Source organism: Larimichthys crocea, chromosome XV (assembly GCF_000972845.2).
Source record: "Larimichthys crocea isolate SSNF chromosome XV, L_crocea_2.0, whole genome shotgun sequence".
NCBI classification, from domain to species: domain Eukaryota; kingdom Metazoa; phylum Chordata; class Actinopteri; family Sciaenidae; genus Larimichthys; species Larimichthys crocea.
In genome coordinates this window covers 16,893,568-16,915,360 of record NC_040025.1, presented here as the reverse complement: position 1 = coordinate 16,915,360, position 21,793 = coordinate 16,893,568, and the positions used below count along the sequence as shown (strand labels likewise).

At 38.8% G+C, this 21,793-nt stretch overlaps 3 protein-coding genes across 9 annotated transcripts; 2 read left to right on the top strand and 1 right to left on the bottom strand.

Moving 5' to 3' along the window:
• Nucleotides 1–1,142: 1,142 nt before the first annotated feature.
• ptges3a (prostaglandin E synthase 3a (cytosolic)) lies at nt 1,143–5,019 on the bottom strand. Its single transcript, XM_010748275.3, has 8 exons — nt 4,761–5,019; nt 3,807–3,920; nt 3,526–3,595; nt 3,342–3,440; nt 3,006–3,095; nt 2,882–2,920; nt 2,716–2,743; nt 1,143–2,101 (listed from the first exon to the last, which is right to left on the bottom strand). Coding segments are annotated over exons 1-8 (462 nt in total). The 5' UTR covers nt 4,763–5,019; the 3' UTR covers nt 1,143–2,081.
• Nucleotides 5,020–10,483: 5,464 nt separating this feature from the next.
• Nucleotides 10,484–16,143, top strand: dtx3 (deltex E3 ubiquitin ligase 3). 3 transcript variants are annotated; one of them, XM_010748255.3, is made up of 5 exons: nt 10,484–11,032; nt 11,230–11,270; nt 11,754–12,556; nt 13,711–13,928; nt 14,162–16,143. In XM_010748255.3, the coding sequence occupies exons 2-5, from the start codon at nt 11,258–11,260 to the stop codon at nt 14,235–14,237; spliced, it is 1,110 nt and encodes a 369-aa protein (XP_010746557.2). In that variant the 5' UTR covers nt 10,484–11,032; nt 11,230–11,257; the 3' UTR covers nt 14,238–16,143. The 3 variants fall into 3 exon arrangements, with proteins under 3 accessions (XP_010746557.2, XP_010746548.2, XP_010746564.2); XM_010748246.3 differs by having other exon boundaries at nt 10,485–11,011; XM_010748262.3 differs by lacking the exon at nt 11,230–11,270 and having other exon boundaries at nt 10,485–11,011.
• Nucleotides 16,144–17,707: 1,564 nt separating this feature from the next.
• Nucleotides 17,708–21,793, top strand: LOC104932903 (probable E3 ubiquitin-protein ligase DTX3). 5 transcript variants are annotated; one of them, XM_027288974.1, is made up of 5 exons: nt 17,959–18,096; nt 18,300–18,388; nt 18,779–18,819; nt 19,369–19,586; nt 20,160–21,793. In XM_027288974.1, exons 2-5 carry the CDS (start codon nt 18,349–18,351, stop codon nt 20,236–20,238), a joined length of 378 nt encoding a protein of 125 aa, XP_027144775.1. In that variant the 5' UTR covers nt 17,959–18,096; nt 18,300–18,348; the 3' UTR covers nt 20,239–21,793. The 5 variants fall into 5 exon arrangements, with proteins under 5 accessions (XP_010746537.1, XP_027144775.1, XP_027144773.1 ...); XM_027288975.1 differs by lacking the exon at nt 17,959–18,096 and adding an exon at nt 18,111–18,137; XM_027288972.1 differs by lacking the exon at nt 18,779–18,819 and having other exon boundaries at nt 17,965–18,096.

Genomic DNA, 21,793 nt, shown 5'->3' with positions numbered 1-21,793 from the left:
TAAAGGATAGATTCGAAGAGGTTCAGACAAGTCTCCTTCTGACACACTTACAATGTAAGACATAGAGAGTATTCAATTGCAAGTGCAAAATCTAAAGTTAAACCTAAGCTAATATGACACTTCAGCAGACTGAGTCATTACACTGTATGGTAACACTGTCAGGAAATACAAAGAGGGATTTTTTTTATATCTAAAATGACTAACTTTAGTATATAATCTACTGAATTTGTAGTTGATTTGAACTTCACATTATCTCAAGCTGAACCTTAAAAAATTATTTTAGCAGAAAGCAGTTGATGGGTGTATCAGTTACAGGAATTGTGTTGGGAGGTTTTTTGTGGTCAGCATAGACCAGGGGTTGGCAACCTATGGCTCGCGAGCCAGATGTGGCTCTTTTGATGACTGCATCTGGCTTGCAGACAGGGGAGAAAGTAAGTGGTTGTTATGGCGATCGGTGCATGATCGGGACCATGCAGCACCAGAAATCAAATTAATGTTAATAAGTGTTTTATTTATTATCGGTTATCTTCAGTATAACAACATTATTAAAAAGAATAAATTTAGAGACTTATTATACTCTAAATGTATTGGTCTTACTTAAAAATGCACGTGTTTATTTGGATTCAGTGTTAAAAAAATATTATATGGCTCTCATGGAAATACATTTTAAAATATGTGGCTTTCATGGCTCTCTCAGCCAAAGAGTTGGTTGCCGACCCCTGGCATAGACAATTAATTGTAGATTTTTCAAATTATGTCGGGGTGTGTCAGTATAGTTTTTAATACAGTGGAAAACCTGTGAATCTTTAAAACTAGATTTACTGGGATGCTGTTGAAGAAAATAACCATGTACATTTACTCAAATACTGTACTTAAGTAGAACTTTAAGATACTTGTACTTTCAGTATTTGTATTTTCTGATACATTACAGACAAATATAATACATTTACATTTTTAACTTTACTTACTTTGCAGATAATCAACAAATAAATGATGTATTCTTATTCAGATAAGACTCGACTGACCCTAAGGTATATAATTCACAAGCTACCCAGTAGTAGTAAATAATTAAAATAACCCTTATTTTAACCAGCTATAATATTGAGTTAAACAAGTGACACGCTTCAATACTAGGACTTCTATTCAGGGATTTGAAAGAGTTTATTAGAAATGTATACCCAAACTCTCACAGCATAAAACAAATGCAAATGTGTTGGATCAAATACACAAGCCTCCAATGCAGTTTTAGTACATCTGATTGACAAACATTTATGACCTGTATTTTTTAAACTACTCGGGAAACTCTTGGTAGACCACACAGGATTTCTGCACTCACCTCTGGAAGAAATTGTACCATGTTTTACACTGACACAGAGAAACTAACTTCTCTGAAAATATATGATGATATGCAGATTGTACCACCCTAACATTATAATCTCAACACAAGCTGTAGTTGCACAAGCTTTAAATAAAGCAGTTTATTTTAAATGCTGAAACATGTTTAGAAAATGAAATTGTTAAATATTTGCAGATGTTGGCATACATTGGAAACCCCATTTTAAGGAGAACTCCTGCCTTTTTAAATTAACAAACAAAATAAGTGCAATTTACAATACAAACATTAAAGGGGAAAATCTGTCATTAAAAAAATCAGCTTTTTTGAAAATAGCATTTTGAGGTTTTTTTTTCGTCATTAGAAATCACAATATTCAATACATAACCTGACATTGCAAAAAATAAAATAAGATAAAAACAAAACGAACAAAAAAAACAGAGAAGGTGTAAGACATCAGCACATCCCATTAGTCATTTAAGTCGATGAACAAGAACATTTTCATTTCAACAGAATTGTCCATGCAGAACAGAACAGCAAAGCACAGCACTGTATATCGCTATGGATCCCTGTGCATGTCTGTGTCCAACAGCCACTTCCTGTCACTCCCTTGGGAGGTTTCGCTTTGGAAACTGTGTAGAGAGACGAGGTTTCTTCTCCAACACGGCTGCCAACTCATGTCTAGTCTTTTTCTTTAAATGACTAATAACTTCGCTTTGTTTACTGCTGAGGTGGCATCCATATTCCTCTACTCAAGGTCGGGAATTTCTGGAAGAGAGAGATGGTAATGAATGTATGACTAGATTTAAATCTAATCATTGTCCTATTAATAACATAAAAACTAATGTAGAGACAAAATAAAACCTTTGCAGGTAGTTCATAAGAAATAACTAATAAAAATGACGTCACTGCTACAAAGTGAAATCTCACTGGCTTTTTGATAGAGTGCACCCTTTGCTCTCGATGGACTGGTGACAAAGCAGATTGTTTATGTAGTCACAGCAGGAAAACACAGGTGGACGTAACAGTAACGTCAGCTCAGTTCCATTAAGTGTCCCAGTGACAGTGAACCAACACTGAGAATAGCAGAATCTTCCCTAAGTGGAATGCAGCCATGTCTGTTATATCAAAATATCTGCTGTGCAACCAGTCCATTACAGCCATGTGAAACTCATTCAAATCTCTTAATAAACAATCAAGCCCTTCCTGAAATAGCATCATCATCACCATACTACATTGCCCAAACACTTTTTTTTAGCTTGTCTGATGCTACAATGAATCAAGTTGGTGTGCACTTGGCACTGGCTTCTTTCTTTGTTTTCCAACCCCTCGGGATATGACTACTCATTACAAACAGCTAGCTTTATAGAAATAGTACTTACTTTCATCGTCACTGTCTGCAGACTCATGCTGCAAAACAAAACAAAACAATTCTTCATACACTGCTTTACCTAGCAATTTTCAATTGATTAATATTTCTCCAAACAAAACACCTGTCTAATAAAATATATGAAGCACATGAAGGTACTACAATTATTAAAAACATACCTCTTCATCTACACCTTCATCTGTCATTCTGTTCATCATCTGGAGAAATGCAAAGGAGACAACGATGAACAATGAGTCTGGACAGACTCCCACTTTAGGCACTGTACATGTTCCGCATGCTTACCTCTGAGAATTTGTCAAAACTGGACAAGTCTTCTTCTGAGTCATCTTCCCAGTCTCTCCAATTAGTAAAGTCAACACTCAGCCAGTTGTTCTAAGAAAAGATAGATTCAAGTATAGGTAAGGCGATCTTAAACATCTAATGTGTTTACTCCAGATGTGTTTTAATGATGATATTTAATAATATTTATATTTAGGACTAGATAAATGCAAGTTCTATTAATATGCAGGTTAAAGACATGAGCTCGCAGCTCGCCAGGATTTATTTATAGACAATTAAATTGGCAATATCTGGTTTATAACAAGTCTGCACCTGAACTGCCAATCTGTGAATTGTTACCTTTGTCTTGTCTTTGGTAAGTCTTGGCCATGATTTCCCAGCCTCTGCTTTTCTTAAACAACACAACACAGACCTGTCAGTGCGTCTGTGTTTGGATCCCTGCATGGAACAGAGAGGGTTAGATGAAGCCTTTAAAGTGAACACATGGTAGAAGTGCAGCTATGTCTGCAGGTGACACACATACTTTAGGATCAATCTCTCCAAACAGGTCCACTGTATTCTGGTGCTTGGTGTTGTCTGTTCCACTGACACAGCTGTAAGGTGAAAAGAAAAGAGCTCATGACATTTCCTTATATTCAAACTGTAAACAAATAAGTTAATTGTGTTTGCATTATTCTGTTCAAACATTATACACAAAAAGGATTTTATGGATCGTCTTTTCTTTAAAATGAGAAATGGGGTCTTGGGTCAGTTTGCCCTAGAGATAACAAGTATTATCATTTAACATGCTATTACGCATCTTACCCGAACTCAAATTTGGAACTGTCGAATTTTACTTGCACATCTTTACTGTCCTCCACGCAGAACTCAACAAAAACAGAGTCCCGTCTGTCGTACCACTTAGCTGTTGCAGGGTGCCTAATGACAAAGGGAAGAATAGAAGTCACAATCCAACTTCACTCTAATCTTACATTATAATCATTCAAGCTTTCTAGTGTTAGCGGCGCATGTCATTTAATCAACCAGGGGTGGTTATTCTGCTCTAGTAGCCCACATGTTTAATGATGCAGCACATCTGAAGTCACTTTTAACTCATGTTGACTAGAGCTTCATTCATTCACTGCAGAGTCCTTCAGTCCTTCACCTAACAAGCAACAACTGTCCTCTCATTTTAAAAAAAGAGAATAAACACTACTACACTGACATTATATTCAGATAATACACATGCCAGAGCAGTTAGATTGTCATTAATAGTGAGATGTGTCGGTTATTTGGACGTGAGGACAAACATGTATTATATATATATATAATAATATAGTGTGTTGGGGCCGCTTGTGTTTCGTGAATAGCTGTCAGGTGTGTAAGCTGTCGTTTGCTGACATTAGCCGAAGTGAAAGTCTCACCAGCTAATCATGACACCATGCTTTTATCAGCAGCTAACATTAAGGTTTACCCTTCTCGTGTTGGGTTGACATTAGCCGTCTAGCGAGCGAGAAATGAGCCGCGTAAACAAATCTCTCTATGAGCTTATAGTCGCATGGGGCATGGTGGTGCCACATTATAGTAGTATGTAGTAAAGTTAGCTGTGATGCGCTGTGCCTTGACAGCCGTGTTAAGTGTGACTGCACCGCTCAGGCTAACTCATGTGCTGCTGGGTTAGCTCACATTAGCTAGCCGGTCCGCTGCATATCACACTGCCATGACTTTTAGCTACTTAGCTAAGAGCGTTAACGACTACGTAGTAAACCCAAGACTTACATCTCCACTGTTTAGCAATTAAACTCCCTCGTCGGACCACGGTATTAACGTGAGTTAATAGTGTTGCCTAGCTGTAGTGCCCGGCAAAAAACGAACTGAAACCTAAATGGTTAACTCTAACGCTCGAGCCCCTGCCCCTCCAAACATCGCGTGGTTTCCGTGTCCTCTCATGACATCGCGTTTCGCGCGCCCGTTACGAGCGTGAGCCCGGGCACGGCCGGGTTCTCGACAGCGCGAGACAGTTCTAGAACGAGTCGGTGTAGCCTGAGTTCCACAGCGGCACGAGGGCTCCACCAACAGTTTGTCAACGTAATAGACAATATGAAACAGACGGTGAATATCTATGAGTTCATATAAACCGCGCTGAATCACATCTATTTTTAATTATGCCACAATATAATATGAATCAACATCTTTCTGACACACTGTAGACAAATTTACAAGATGCCATTGAACTAGTGTCTTGTATTTCACCGTTGTGTTACTGGCAAAATATCTTTGTGACGCGATTAAAGATTGTTTTCATATAATATAAAGTTTGATCTAAAGAAACTCCTAAAAACATTTACTGTACATGGAAACATGTTTATTTTAAAGTCAAAAGAGAACTGACAGCAGTTGTTGTTGTAGATTATTCCTCGCACACAGAGATATTACATTAGATTATATATACCATATTATTATATAAATTATATATGTATGCCAGCCAGACAGGTAGTATGAACAGCAGTGTTCCTTGCAGGTGGGGCATTGGTGAAGCATTTTGCATGTGCAGGATCCATTTTCAATCGGTGTCATCCTCATTATCAGTTTATGAAGCTGATGTTTCTCTTGGTTGAGTCAGTGTTGAGAATATGAGCTTAACAAGTAAAGAATGATGTGTGTTCCACTTACTGCCATGCAAAACAGGCACAAAGTGATATATAATTCTTCTCAATTCATGCCTTTACAAAGGAATCGTGGCATGAAGAAACATCAGTTAGAAAAATCCTGCAAGCGGAGAAAAGAAATGATGACTCTGTTGTGAGATCTCCATTGCAATGTGAATAAAACTAAGGAGAAAATAAATGAGAGGTTCATTCATGAGTTATAAGTCACCAATTTAAAAAAGCTGCTAATTTTGAAGATGTGCTTTACAGTTTCATGGGAGAGCAGAAGACTGAAAACATTGCTGTATTTTTGGAGATAATAAAAAGACACAAGACTCTGGCTGGTGGTTATTTTCTGAATAGAGACAGACACACTGTTGGAAGCCAAAGCATCTCCCTTCACAGCTTGCTTCTCTGTCAGCTTATTAACAGATGCCTCTTTAGCATCGCTCTCAGCCATAATATCAGAGTAAAGCTTAGCTTCATCAATTTGGGTCGTCATAGGAATGGATGCTGTCAATGGATGCACCTACTACTGCTGTGTTTGACTTCCAATGTTTTTCTTAGTGGGCCAAAGCACTCAAACAGTCGAAAATGACATGGAAACTGACAGATGACTTAAAAAGCAAACATGAGAAACTCTAGTTGCTGTCACATTGGGAACAGCTTCAAGCAGTTGGACTAGGACGAGAGAGGAGAGGCAATGTCTCTAGTATGTGGCTTGGCAGCTGTCGATGGAGCAAGTGGAACAATAGCACAAAGGCAGAGAAAGAGAGCAGTGCCATCAAATGAGTGGGAAATGTTCACTGTGGATTGAGCCACAGATGATAACTCGGATAGAATAACAATGCCAGGTAGCGTCTGAGTATGTGGGACATGACTGGAGATGTCAGGGAGGATGAGGTGAAACTAATAAGAAGCAGATGGTTTGCATCAGGTAGGAGCACATTAGGTTTATTAGGGCAATGGTTACTGATGGTCATATTATAAATAATCCTTCTTTATAAGTTATTTTTCCAGCTTTGATCACCTTGTGTCTGTCATGTGCCTTTCAATTCAGTTAAATCCAGCTTTGTGATCAAATACAATTGTACAGGAGCAATCATAGTGAAATGTATTGTGTACATCTCTCTCACTCTCTATCCTGCCCCTTTCCTCTCCCCCTCTCTTACTCAAAACTGATGGCTGCCATGGTGCCAGGTCCTGCTTGAGGGGAAAAGTTTTTTCCTTTCCACCGTCCCCAAGTGCATGTTCAAAGTGGGAATTGTTGGGTCTCTGTAAATAATATTAAAAAGAATATAGTCTAGACCTACTGTATATGAAAAGTATCATGAAATAACTTCTGTTCCATGATTTGGCGCTATATAAATAAAATTTAATTGAACAACAATTATAGTAATAAGGAATAGAGTGTAGAAGCGCTGCTTGTACCACTTTGTGCTAACTTGGTGTATCCAGAACATTCTTCCTGATTGCAGCAGGGATCTGGTTGGTATCCTAAAGATTCTTCTAGTTTTATTTTTAGCAGCCTCTGAAATAAATGTCTTTTAGGCTGTCTTTACAATGTTAAGGATGAGGGTTGATAATGTGTGTTCGCCACTATCACCATATGGGGTCTGCCCATCAGTAAATCAAGGAACCACATGCACAAAGAGATGTTTAAATCCCAGGTCCTTGAGCTTTGCGGTAATCTTAGAGCAGACTATAGTGTTAAATACTGAACTGTAGGCAATGCACAACAATGTCAGATAGCTGTGCTACATTTCGCCAGAGTGGTGTACCATACAGCTCTCTGATGACCACAGAAGGCATTAGCAGCTTTACAATGAACTTATCTCATGAATTAGCCACCATTAAAGAAATAAAAGACATAAGTGAAATCTGAATTACCTCAAGGAGCTTTCTACAGCTGCAATGTGATTTGAATGGGGAATTAACATTATCTCTACTAAGTAACTCTGGCAGATAATAAGCCATAATTTGGATGCATTATTGAAATCTTAAAACTTAATTTCTATTTTTTAGTGTGGTCCAGAGGACAAAAGTTTGCCTACTGGCCTGATAATAATGAAGCCATTTATAGTTTGTCAAGCATACTGTTGAGACTCAGAGACAGAAATAGTTTCTGCAGCGTCAGATGGCATTCATGAAAAGAAGAAAAGATTGCATTGAACTGATATAGCAGTCCAGTCTCACACAGCAGACAGTCTAAGAGAGTTTCATTCAGATGCTCATATTGATTGTAAATGATATAAGGTGTAAAAATCCACAATTGATCTACCTAAAACTGCTCAGTTCTTCACTTTAATTTGAGACATCTTTCCTTAAGCAAAGAGGCAAGACCATGATGATGTCAGCCAAACACAAATCCTAGAGCTGCTCCATATACAGTGACTAATGGAACAATCCTTTGGTCACTATAACCGCAGACATGAGTGGGGGGTCCTTTCCCAGCATATGACTTCATTTTCTGATTCACAGTTGAATGACCTACATTCATGTCATGTACTCATTTTACCAAAAAAAAAAAAAAAAAAAAGAACCTCCTGCATGCTGAGCTTAGGGAGGTTGTTTTCTATGTGTGAAGATACTGACTATTCAGCATCAATAGAAGAGAATGTAAAATATGTTTAAGGGTGAATTTTCTCTCTTTATTTGGCTACAGTGAAAGAGCTGAAAATTACATGTTTTGAATGTGCAGTGGAAACCACAAATGAACTCAGATAACAATAAATTGTGATGTTTAGTGTCCTACTAACTTTAGTGATCTTCTAACTTTGAGTGAATGCTGAGTTGGGCCAAGTAGCTTGCAACACTAAATGGAACTATCTGTAGGGATAGTTGGAAAATTACTCAAACATCTCAGCAGTTTTAATCTAATGTTTATAGCATGAGAAGTAACACCATTAGATATTATATATGTCCAGAGGTTAGCTGAGAAAGCTCAATTTAATGCCACATTTACATGCATAATCACAGTCTTAAATGTGCTTAGGGAAATTAAATATATTGTGTTATGTTGGCATAAGTTCTTTAAACAGGGTGATCCAAAGCCTATGGGCCACTGACAGCCAGGGCCAACTGTCACATCAGCAAATCCTAAATCTAACCAAGAACCAAAATAGATGGAGAAACAGATTATACTGTGGTTCTACTAAAAGCCTTGCTGGTACATTTTGCACAAGCTCTGAATTTTCTGATACCCTTGTGTCAGCAGTGTTTTTTAAATGAAAGAGGAAAAACTCATCAATCATTTTCACTTCTTTTTGATGGCAAGAAGAAATCACTGATTTCAATATAATGGCAGATCCATTACAGAGGTTGATATGAATCAGTAGGTGTTGAAATTCATCTGTAGGTGTTGAAACATATTGTCAGTTTTAGACAAAGACAATGTCTCCTGTCATACAGTATGTGATTGAGCAAAACCCAGGTTTACACTACTGCATTAAGTGAAAAGCAGCAGAATGGAGACTGTGTTTCCCATATTTTAAGTGCACAGCCTACCTCAACAAATTTGCTTTTTTTAAAACTTTTGTCTATATTATTTATTCCTTTCAAAAGTCTGTGTGCAAATGGAGCAGACAGTCTGACTGACTGAAGCACCTCTGGAATGCTGCATTTTTGTCTTATTGGAGAAATGACTTTCTCAATCAGAAGTAAATGCAATTTTGTTTTGCAGCCAACTCTAAATCATTAGATTACAGAGCTGAGAGCACCAAAACAACAACCCCGGATTGCAAAACACTGCAATTTCTCAAGTGAAAAATGCCAATATGGTTGTAACAGCATCTCAAAAGTGCTAATATTCTGCTTGTACAAGTTTAATTTGTAAACTGAGTGAGGTTTTTTCGTTGGTCAAAGAAAAAGTGCTCCTTCAAGACACCACTCCTGTAACTTGGGATGGACTTTGGGATTGACTCAGTGATAAGTTAATTGATTAATCAATGAACTTACATGAACACCTTCGTGACAGTGTCTTCTTTTCCACAATATGTTTATTGCCTTTTTCTTATACCATTCTCTAAGGAAGACATACTGTACATTAACAATACAGTTTGAGACTGCATGCACTTACACAGACACACACCCACACACGCACATGCAGTTACCCACTTGCACCAATATAAGGTAGAATACAAATAAAATAAATATTTCCCAACATCTTTTACAATTTCCTTTCAGGTAAAGCTCACATTTCCATCTTTAATGATATTCATGTAAGGTTTCCAGAGCTTGACAAAGTCTTTCTGCTTGCCCTTAGCAATGTAGGTTAGTCTTTCCAGAACACATCCTCGATGATCTGTACTCTTCTAACACAGAGCAATTGCCCTCCTTGTCCATAAGTTTAGTCTGTTTTAGTGTCTGTATCTGTATCTTTCATGACATTCAACCTGTTTTAGTGTCTGTATCTGTATCTTTCATGACATTCAACAGTAAAATAGAGTACCTTTCTCATTAAAACATTTAGTACAAACCCTTTGTGACAGTGTCAATCAAAAGGAAACATTATTATTATTATTATTATTATTATTATTATTATGATTATTATTATAACTAGAGAAGCCAATACTTTTTTATGACAGTTAAATAGAATTTTAGTAATGTGTTCACTAAAAGGCTCTAGTTGTATGCATGTATAAAAAATGTATTCTGTCAAAAGTATCAACATTTAACAATAAACGTGAAAGACTTCATTTGCATCATAACTGAATGAGTGGGTATTCCCTCGACGACACGTAGGTTGGACACTTGTGTGTGTGTATTGTGCGTTGTGTTATCATGAAAGCTGGTAATCACGACAAAAGTATGATTCACTCGGAGCATAGAAAAAAAACAAAAAACCTACAAACACACGCCTGGTGACGAACTTCCTGGTCACATTTCCTCGTAGGTCCCAGTTCCCTTATTATTAATGTGTATGTTTGCTCCTGTACAGTCAACAGGGGGAGGACGCGGTTTGAAAGCGAAACAACTCCAAAAAAAAAAATGAGAAGAAAAGGCAAATAATTAATCTGCCTGGAGAAAGAAGTCACACAGCGAGCGTGTTCGGAGCCAGATAAGAAGAGCAACTACAAATGCTATTTACTCTGTGTTACGCCTAGCCCAAGGACGTACGAGGAAGGCAAACACAGGCGAGACTTGGAGACGAGGTGCAGGATTTGGATGGCATTTGCCAGGGCCAGGGAGGGGCTGTTGGAAACCTAAAGAGCTATGAGCCGGGAATACATTTGGATATCATGTCTTGACTACAAAAGACTAATTATCCGCGGATAAACTGCAGCAGCACGTCAGAAATAAAGGCCTCCTCTGATGGAGCACTGGGCTCTTTAATCCGAGCCAGAAACCTCCCTGACGGGCAGTGACAAGCTACGGCAAAGGGTGAGGTACCGAAGTAACGAGGTGGGAACCCCCCCTCCATCCACACACACACACACACTTAAATAAATAAATGTTAACGAGACCGCGTATTAAAGTCCAAGCTAATGTTGCGAAATCTTTGAATTTCCCTTTGGTGTTGCGGAGAATGGCTCAAATATCACCGACAACGTTTGTATCAGCCTTTCAGCTTGTCTTCCTCTCTCTTTTCTGTTCAACAGGACGCTTTATTCGCAATTGAAGGGATTTATGGGATCACAAGGTAACCTTTAAACCTAAGCAAGTGTCACTCTTGTGTTTGCATGTGGCTGTCAGGTTGGTTTTCATGTTCTCCGCGTGTGACGGGCTTTAGTTTCCTTTGTTTACAGTCTGAATCGCTGAACAGCTGATACGTCCTCGGCAATGCCGCGATACTGCCTGTTATGTGTGTCTTTGACGTGCTGCAGCCACTGCAAATAGCTGCCCACACAGGGATGATGGCTTTATTTTGTCTTGTACACATAAACAGCTGGAATACATCTTTTTATGTGCTCTACTGTGAGCTGTTAGGCCACGTAGAAAACGAAAGTAAAGCCATCACAGCCAACAGATACGATAATTCCCCCACAATGCATTTGAGAAAATGGGTTAGTGCATAGCCAGGTGCAACTTCTACAACAGGATTTACCTTCGTACACGTGTGTTTGAGTATCTTTGCTCGTACACTGATGTTCTGATGACTTTTTTTTTGTGCCTCTCTGTGCAGTTTCTTCTGATGAGATGAGTGTGCGTGCTGGCCAGGGCAGTGATGAGGTACTGGTTTCACAGGCGGTTTGGGATTACCTGGCTGCAGCTGGGCGGCCCTGGCTCATTGACTTCCAGCACAAGCAGGGGATGAGTGCTGGTATCATTAGGCGAGGAGAAAGGGGGGGCTGCTGCGCCGTGAGGCTGCAGCCGGTGGAAGGCTCCAGGAGCTCGGGAGCTGGTGTGATGGATGGACCCATCTCCAGCGAGACACGAAAAGCCTTCATTGACTTATGCCGCTGTGCCCGCAAAGAAATGAGCAAACAGGAGGGGGGACCCAAGAGGAAGAGGACTCTGCTGCCCTGTGTGGGAGTCCTGGAGCCAAACGGAGAGGGGAGCCTGCTTCAGCCTCCACCTCCCCAGCCTCGGCGCTCCCAGAGACAGCAACAGAGGTTCAGGAAGCCTGCTGATGAGGAAGCCTGCGCCATGCTCCACGAGGCAGCCCAGAGGAAGGACATGGATTCTAGTTTGGCTTCCCACAGTGAGGCAGAGGACAACAAAACTTGTTCAATCTGCATGGGAGACATAGTGGAGAAGACTACCTTGGAGAGATGTGGCCATTCGTTCTGTCGCTCTTGTCTGGATCAAGCCTTTAAAGTGAAGAAAGCGTGTCCTGTGTGTCGGCTGGTTTACGGGCAGTTGATTGGAAACCAGCCTGCCAATGGTTCAATGATCGTGGAGCGAGATCCTGACCTGGAGCTTCCTGGCCATGAAGGCTATGGGTGTGTCTGCATCATCTACAGCTTCCCTCCTGGCCTACAGGCGGTGAGTAGACCAAGAGCATGTGCACATGCAGTCTGTTTGTGCCAGTCAGTGTAACTGGAATAACTATGATCATCATCTGTGGATGCAATGAAACTCAGTTGTTTTGGATAATATGGTCTTAATTTGGCATAAATCTAACTGCTTTTACTTATTAACTATAACTGTGTATATAGGTAATACTACAGGAAACCGTGCGGTCTTTTTAAACAACCTGACCCCTCTGCTTGATTGTGCAAATCTTGTCTATTTGGTTTACACTTTAATATTTATCCACTCCCATGTTACATCCAACGCCTAATATCCAGTTCCAGAAGGAAATACATCCAATTAATCTTGGATCTAATTATAAACACAAGTTTAGTGTAATTGCGCCACAAAACTTGAAACACAGGATCTGAACGAGGTGTCACTTTTTAATTAATTGACTTTTATTTCTTATAAACAAACAAAATGTACATTGTGTGTATCCCTGTGGTCTAACAAAGGTGTTGAGTGCATTTCCATCCTAATAACATTTTTTTAAAAAGCATATAAAATCCTGTTATGTTAGTTATTTATGTTTACTAGCTTGCAGACTCTTCTTCCCTACTTCTGTTGGTGCATTGCTGTGTACATTTTATGTATACCGGTGTATATATAAAGTATAATGTCTTTCAAACTCCATGTTCTCAGTTTGTAACACAGGCTTTCTGTTATAAACACGTAGTCCAGGCTGAGATTGTCCCTAAGGACATCTGCATTTTTTCTCAGATTCTACAAAGCTCCTCCCCGTTAGATATTATAAAACTGTTTTCACAAGCTTTAGCACTTCCCCTGGCATGTACTGTAATCTGACCTTTTATGTGTAAAAATCAGTGGAATTTCCCCTTCAATGGAAATGAATATCTTGCAGAGGTCAGAAGTAGCTGATATCTCAAGGTTCTTTATCCCAAGGTTTAAAGTTGCCTTTATTATCTCTGGGAGGAGAAAACTGTTTTGGATTGAAGAAACTGTTGCAAACACACTAATCACAGAAACATGTAGCAAATGCAGTTAAAAATACACAAGACATGACTGTGGTAACCCAATCACTGTTGCAATAGTGTCACATATCCCAACAAATGGATGCAATTGTTTTAAAGCCATTAATGTTTTTACTCTTTTGTTACCAACAGCCAGAACATCCCAACCCAGGTGTCCGGTACCCAGGAACAGACCGTGTGGCCTACCTCCCTGACAGCCCAGAGGGGAACCGTGTGCTGGGCCTGCTGCGCCGGGCCTTCGAACAGCGCCTTATCTTCACCATTGGTACCTCCATGACTACGGGCATGCAAAACGTCATCACCTGGAATGACATACACCACAAGACCTCAATATGGGGCGGGCCCCGCTGGTATGTATGGCCTTTTAGCTAGAGGCGAATTGCCATTGAGGTTTGATTTGGTAATAGCCACAACAACTTCCTTAAGAGGTGTGGTATCTGAGAAAAAGGCCAAGTAAAGAGTGACAGATGTAATTTAAGTTCCTGACAAGGAAATGCTTTCAGTTGATGACCTTGGCTAGATGGAACTATTGCTGCCTGAACTCATACAAATGCAGTGATGGCTTTTTTATTTCTCCTGACAGTTTTGGCTACCCAGACCCCACTTACCTGGTGCGAGTGACAGAGGAGCTCAGAGAGAAAGGCATCACGGCAGACTGACAGCATGAAAATGACAGACTCTTCCAAGACATTGTAGGATTTTTCCGAATGTCCTTGAGGTCGACGTGACTCAGCTCCAGGTTGTGCTCTGAGACTGTCCGTCCCTTATAGGATGGCCGAAGACAAGGCCCTCAGCAGACAGATGTCTAATGCTGCAGCAGAGCCCACATCACTCCACTAGTTGTTCCTCTGTTTGTTCATTTGTACCTCCAGAGTTCATCTTAATCCAGTGCTCCATATGGAAGAAAATACTTTGAGTGCAGTGCATTCTTGTATTACACAGTCCTCTACCTGTCACTGTCGGCAATAGGACCGATATTTGATGCACTTATTTAAGAGCATCATGGCGTGTTGGAATTCACGGTACTTATATATTATTTAGGAAATCTAAGTTTAATGTTATGAAGACAGCTTATGTTATATTAATGTTTATTTCTGCTCTGGGTTTTTTTTTCTTTTTTTCTTACAAGCACACATTCTTTGTTTTATCTTCCCAGAAATGTTTGTTGAGTAAGTCTCTAATTTGATTGTTACTAATTACCTGTTATAAGGATAGTACTTGGATCATATGGCAGAATAGCACTGCTTCAATAGAAAGAATTCATTTCCTGAAGTTACTGCAATCTAAAGCACTCATAGGCACTTTGAAAAGGGAGTTTGTTTTTCAGTGAAGTCGCCATTGTGGTTATTGCTTCCTATGTGGAAGAGTGCTCGGGGCAAACAGTTTCGTGCAGCCATCATCAGCTATAAGCTTGGTGGCTACAAGTTGATGTCAATTGCTTGAAACTCTTAATTTGCGTGTGAGCGTTATTTTTTCCCCACCCATTTGTTCTGAAAGAGGAAGAATGTTAAACAATGTCCTTGCAGCACCTTTTATTACACGCATTAGGACTTTCCCCTGGGGTTTTTTTGCCATCGGTCACTCATGTTATTTCAAGATGTCTCCCAGGCGTTGAGCCCATTACCTCAGTTGTTAGTAATGTGCTCATCTAATTACCAGATTTATGACGATGTCAAATAAAAGGGCATATAGACCACTTAAACCAAATGAAAGGCACAAAAGCTCTTTAAATATCTATGCCACTGTCCTTGTCAAACTGGGAGATTTGCCTGCTAATGGTCTCATTTAAAATGAGGGAACTGTTGTAAATTTGTTTATCTAAATAGATAATCAATGGTAACGCAGTGGGAAAAAAAATAAAAGAAAATGTTGCGGGAACAATTGATTTGATTTAGGGTGGGGTATTGATCTCATTTTGTTGGTTTTGTTGTGCCTTTCTTATATTCACTTTTGATAAAAAATAAATAAAAAAGTCAAGCATGATGTTACAAATGAATGAGCAGTTTGGGCGTATTTCAGTGTTATTTGATAGATAAACAGCATTATGTTTGTAGCTCTACTATCTGGCTTTAAGTTAAAATACTACACATTCATCAAAATATGTATACTACTGTATATTAAATTAGCTTCTACTTCATAAACACTCTTGTAGTCCAAAAGCTGAAAACCCCCTCAGAATTGATAAAGCTGTATGCGTGAAAGTGCTTTGCTGAGTGCAGTAACCTGCTTGGCTAGTGATAAATCTTTCATTAAATTTGATTAGTCAGATCCATACATCAAATACCCTTTTGTTATGTTTCCATCCCCTTTTTATTTTAGTTATGGGACCAACTGAAGTATTTTTGGGACACAGGAATGTAGTTTACTAAAGCTACTGTGCAAACATTTCTATGCATTACATGACTGAGGAGGAGCCAGGAGAATGGATAGGTGGAGGGATTACAATTATTACAAATTGATTGTTATGGAAAAGTTGGAGTTTTGCTTTTATAATTGTGTTCATTCGTACTTTGTTGAGAATAATGTGCTTTACATTTTAATACTTGAATAAAAAGTTATGTTTGGGTTTGTGTTGTATAATTAAAGTAGGCTCGAAATAAACCAGGTGCATCATAAACAACTGAATAATGAACCTGAGTCCATTTGGAAAGTGTCCATTTGGAATAAGTTGCCTCTAATCAAGATTCGACCTGAACTGTTGCCCTGTAGCATCAAAGATTCTTACAACGCTGAGATACTGATACTTTGTTAATACACTTTGTGCCATCTAGTGGACAACACCATTATTGTAGAGTGAACAAAGCTGGAATGTACTGTACTATACTGTACACACTATACTTAATTTTACCTAATTTTGTACAATAACTACCCATAAAAATGGGTGAAGACACGGGCTATATTTGATTAGGCTTAAGTATAATCATGAATATTAATGGGTCAACTTTCCAGTGTATGAGGTGTGTCTCTATAAAAAAAACAGTTTGGAATGGGGTGTCACAGTAGCAAAGATGTGTATCAAGCAAACAACAACGCCCTGGTTTGAATCCAGCTGGGGACCTTTGCTATCATGTTATCTTCTTCTCACACTCCTCACATTTCCTGTCTGCCCCCTAAACTATATATGCTGTCAACTTAAGGCAAAATGCCTGGTTAAAATAAAATGAATTGTTAGGTATCCTGTATTGCTAGAAATAAGACTCAGTTTGGGGGTATGTCATATTAAACATGAAGAAAAAGGATAATATAAACAACTTCTGAATGCTGAATGAATAAATTACACAATTGACACAGAATAGATTACCACTGGTAACGGCGCATGTCAGCTTTATCAAGAAATATACATTCAAAGTCATGAAATGCTTAGTAGGATGCTTTGAACTATTTTCTTCACCAGGAAATCTTTCATATAAGGAAAAGATGTCCGCAAGTAGAGCATTGTTATTGTTTAGGACAACCTCTCAGACACTATGACTTTACATCTAAGTAGCCATTGTCTTTAAAACCCACTTAAGTACTTTAACTTGAGTAATTTTGAAAGCCAGCACACAGAAAACTCCTGACTCTTTGTTCTCTTGCACAAAACTAATCTCATAACTAATCTGTGCATTTAGATTAATACATTAATTTGTAATCAGTTTGTGTTAGTAAACACATAAACATGTACTTTGTGTGTTTTTCATCTGATCATATATATAGACATGGTCACTCCCTAATACTTATTGATGTATACAAAACTTGGCAGTTTCTAATATTAGGTTAATATGTTGAGCGTTTAAAGGTGATTAACAAGATTTCACATCACATGTTTAGATTGGTAAAGAAGTATTCATAGTGTATTCATTCAAAATTCTATGTAGCTCATGAGTAAATAAGTAAATTTAAGTAATTCATAAGTAAATAAATATATGTTCTATATACAGCTGGTAAAGTTTTTTTAAAAGCTTTATCTGCAAAGTAATTACTAACTCAGATAAGTAGTAGTAGTAATAGACTACTAATCAAATCTACATGTTCTCGTCAGGCCCGCCTATAACAAATCAAGACCAATCAGAAGTCAGTGTTTGCACCACTTCCTTGCACATGGTGGTGCATCGCCCAGTGGAAGTGAACGACTTTCCATGTTTTGACGTCACACAACACCAGACATATACCAACCCATCTGCATCCATACACGGAAATGCAACATACTTGTCGTCACATACCGGAAAAATAATGGAAAGCAGACCAAATGACCACACTGATGTAGTCCATAAAAGTGCGGAAGACTGCGCCATTTGTTTGGACAAAATTCAGGGGAAGAAAACGTTGAAGTGCCTCCACTCCTTCTGCTCTGAGTGTATCGACTCGGTTTTCAAGTTTAAGCCTGCCTGTCCGATATGCAACACCTACCACGGAGAGTACACGGGGACCCAGCCGGAGGGCACGATGACCGTGACGCAGAGCTGGCTGAACCTCCCCGGCTTCGAGCACTGCGGATGTATAGTGATACAGTACAGTTTTCCATCAGGGATACAAGGGGTGAGGCTGTCAGATTTAAACAGAAGCTAAAGGCCACATGAGTAAGCTCCTCATCAACAGAGCTTCTTCTTTGACTTCACATTTAAGATGCGTTTGATATCAGATTTGTCCACCAGATGGCGCTCTTTGTGTTTGTATTACATGGATTTAAAGCATCTGGAATAGGTATGATAAAATGGCAGCCAACTGTTTCTATTTCTTAGGTCCAGTCCGCTGTTTTAAAGCAACATCCACTATAAAATATTTAAGTGTATGGAGACAGGTGGAGAATCCCGAGGAAGTGATCTCACAGGTGCGTTCTTCTGTTACCATAGAAACAGTGTAAGGATGCAGGAGGATAAGGTGTGCTCGATTTCATGCCTTTTTTTCCTCACAACTCACCTTGTTTTATAGAGACGTACATCCCATTCTAAGTGACAGCTATGTTATCTGGTGATAGATTGAATTCTTGTTTTAATTATGCTGATAAATAGATCAGTGATGAAACACAAGGCCAAAGAGAGTTGTTGAAGCCTGATAACTCTCAACTGGGTTGCAACTAATGACTCGTTTCATGATCAGTTCATCTGCTGATTATATCTTTGATTAATTGATAATAACTCATTTTATGAAATGCCAAGAAATTGTGGTATCCATCAATTTCCCCTGAGCCCAAGGTGACATCATTGTCTTGTTTTGTCAGAGAAGCAACTCATCTTCACGTTAAGCTTGAAGCTCACAAAGGTTTGTGTTTTCGAATGAAAAATTACTGAAATGATTGATTATCAAAATAGTTCATTAATCATGTAGTCTTTTTAGCTCTATTCTCAACGTGTCTGTTTCCAATTAATGCATCTACATGAAACCAACATATGTGATAACTGTGGCAAGTTCTAAAAAGTAAGCATTGATTTTCGTCTTGGAGCCACAAAAAACAAAAACACAGCAACAACCCAGGTTTAAAAAAATGTATAGGTCAGGATATAAACAGAAGAGATGTGTGTGGAAGAGTGAGAGAGAGAGGTTATATTTTTGGATTTTGTGCAACACCAAAGGCATCTTAAAGTTTCTGAAGAATCTTTTGTACAAAGGAATGCTTTCTGGGTTTTAGTTTTTAGTATTTCAGATATAGCTCCAATATCAATTAAGCTACAATGTCAAGGACTGCTTCCCAATGCAATCTATAATACAGATATATTACAAAATGCATCAGTGTTTCTGTCTTGTCACAAATTGCCACAATTGTTGATCACTGTGTTTGATACATGTATGCTGTTGTTTACCACGTTACAGCCTGAGCACCCAAACCCTGGGGTGAGGTACAGCGGCACCTCTCGCACAGCCTACCTGCCAGACTGCAAGGAGGGTCAGAAAGTCCTGAAACTGCTAAAGAAAGCCTTTGACAGGAGACTCATCTTCACAATCGGACGATCCGTTACCACAGGTCTCAACAACGTCATCACCTGGAACGACATTCACCACAAGACAAACATAGACGGTGGTCCACAAAGGTATGCACATTATTGCATTTGAATATTCATCTTGCTGTCTGTATTGGAAGATTTAGAACTTTCATCCTGACAAATGAAACTTAAATTTCACATGAGTTCTCTTACATTACAACTGAAACAGGTCTAATTTTTAATTAATGTCTGACTTATTTCCAGTGAATCGCATTAAAAGTGAAACAACATTAAAAGTCTACAGCCTTGCTAGCAGATCTCAGATGCTGTATTTAAGCATGCTTTGAGCTAAATGTGTAATATTATATTATTATAATATTATTTTAGCATGCTAACATTTTCCAACACTAATTACAGCTGTGGCTGATGGGATTTATTTTGTTCTAAGTATTTTGTTATATATCAAAACATTAGGGAAATTAAAAGTTCCTTGTGAAGAGAACATGAACACCTCAAAACCACAAATGTGAAGCTCATTGTGGCAAAAGTCATTAGAAATTGACCATGGACCATGAGACAAGTAATTGAATACACACAACAGACGACAAGTTGATCTTCAGTTGTTGGTTTTTTTTGTCTTGTTGATGTACTTACTACACTTTCTTGCATGTTTGTCTCCAGTTTTGGATATCCAGATCCAGATTATTTGTTTAGAGTTCAAGAGGAGCTTCGCCTTAAAGGGGTGACAGAGGATCACTGATGGATGAAGACAATCAGAAGACGTCCTTCAGATAGACCTAATACTGTGTATTGATTCAAAGTTCTGCACTTTTTCAGTGATCTGCATCACCGACACTTTTGTTTGTTATATTGTATAGCTTTGCATGAAGGTTAGTGGCTTTTCCCAAAGATTTCCAACTGACTATGCAAAGACATTATTTTAAACTTTTAATCTGTGCAGTATGTAATCCTAATCCAAGGTATGTTTAGTAAAAGGGGTTATACTACAGATCATTCACTTTCAACAAGGTAAATATCTCAAATTAGTAACATTGGATCATTGATGATTTAGTGCCTAAAAGCAGTAAACAGAACAGGCAAAAATCAGTACTGGTTGGAAGACTGAAAGTAAAACTACCTAACAAAGAGCAAATATTAGCTGCTATATAGACGAATACTATAGAGTGTGATGATATATCCTGATGATAATGTAGCCACAACTGTTAACAACTCTGCAATTGATGAAACATTGACTTTAGCTGTAGTACATTTCTTAATGTAGCTGGAATGGGTCCATCAATATCATCACTGTTGTATATTTCAAGTTCAAACTGTTGCTGCAATATCCCTGCTTTACAATAGCTGATGTTGGACGACTGCCCTGCCATTGTTCAGTGTATTAAATTGAGGTTCTGTCTACATATTCAACCAGTAAGTTCCATGTAGGAAACCTCTGCACACATATGACAATGTGGTTAATTTATCATCCGTGAAAGTAAAGTTTCTTGAGGATATGAGAGATGATAATTATTGTGGTGTTATCATAGGTAGTGTGTTAAGTATGTTGATCTTCTGTATTTCTCTTACTGTCAACAAATCCCTTGAAAAGAAAACCAACAATGGATTAAACCTACTAACAAGTACTCCCTCCCTGTGTAGCCGAAGTGTACATAAGTTGCAACTTAAAACAGTCCTGTCTTTTACCCACCTGCTCCACTAGAGGGTGATGCCTCCCTTTAAAGAAGAAGATGGCGTCCCTTTAGTATGCAGCTGTATTATCACCACAAGCCCACAGTCCCACAGCACCTCCCAAAATCTCATTGCCTAAAGTCAGTGAGAGGAGCAGAGCATCTGTTATACATGATGAGTCATGTGTTTCTATGGTGCTCGGGGCAGTTTTAGCAACAGCAGCAGCAGCTTACACTGTATGTACAGTGGAGCGACCGGTTATTACCTTGTGTTTGACCACACAGTTTCTTATGGCAGTGCATGTACTATTAAATATGGGTTGTGTCAATGCACAAACAGATGCAGGTTCAATTTAAATGTTGATAAATACAAAATGATTCATCTGTTTTATATAGCCTGAAATCACAGTTCGCCTCATGGGGCTTTACAATATGAACAGCATGCAACACCCTCTTACCTTAGACCCTCAATAGGTAAAGAAAAATCATTTTAATAGCGAAGACATGAAAGAAACCTCAGGAAGAGTCACATAGGCAATCCCTCTCCAGGGATGCTGAATGTCAAATGTGTGTCCTAGGTGTCACTAGCACAAATAAATAAACAAATAAATCTAAAAATATTGCAAA

What these genes read in the sequence shown, in the direction of transcription:
- ptges3a (XM_010748275.3), bottom strand. An exon ending in GTTTTGACAAATTCTCAGAG is followed by an intron (nt 2,921 to 3,005) that starts GTAAGCATGCGG and finishes GCATTTCTCCAG; the next exon opens with ATGATGAACAGAATGACAGA. An exon ending in TGCAGACAGTGACGATGAAA is followed by an intron (nt 2,102 to 2,715) that starts GTAAGTACTATT and finishes TCTCTCTTCCAG; the next exon opens with AAATTCCCGACCTTGAGTAG.
- dtx3 (XM_010748255.3), top strand. An exon ending in TCCCTCCTGGCCTACAGGCG is followed by an intron (nt 12,557 to 13,710) that starts GTGAGTAGACCA and finishes TGTTACCAACAG; the next exon opens with CCAGAACATCCCAACCCAGG. An exon ending in ATATGGGGCGGGCCCCGCTG is followed by an intron (nt 13,929 to 14,161) that starts GTATGTATGGCC and finishes TTCTCCTGACAG; the next exon opens with TTTTGGCTACCCAGACCCCA.
- LOC104932903 (XM_010748235.3), top strand. Translation starts at nt 17,791, where the DNA reads ATGGAAAGCAGACCAAATGACCACACTGATGTAGTCCATAAAAGTGCG. An exon ending in TTCCATCAGGGATACAAGGG is followed by an intron (nt 18,097 to 19,368) that starts GTGAGGCTGTCA and finishes ACCACGTTACAG; the next exon opens with CCTGAGCACCCAAACCCTGG. An exon ending in ATAGACGGTGGTCCACAAAG is followed by an intron (nt 19,587 to 20,159) that starts GTATGCACATTA and finishes GTTTGTCTCCAG; the next exon opens with TTTTGGATATCCAGATCCAG.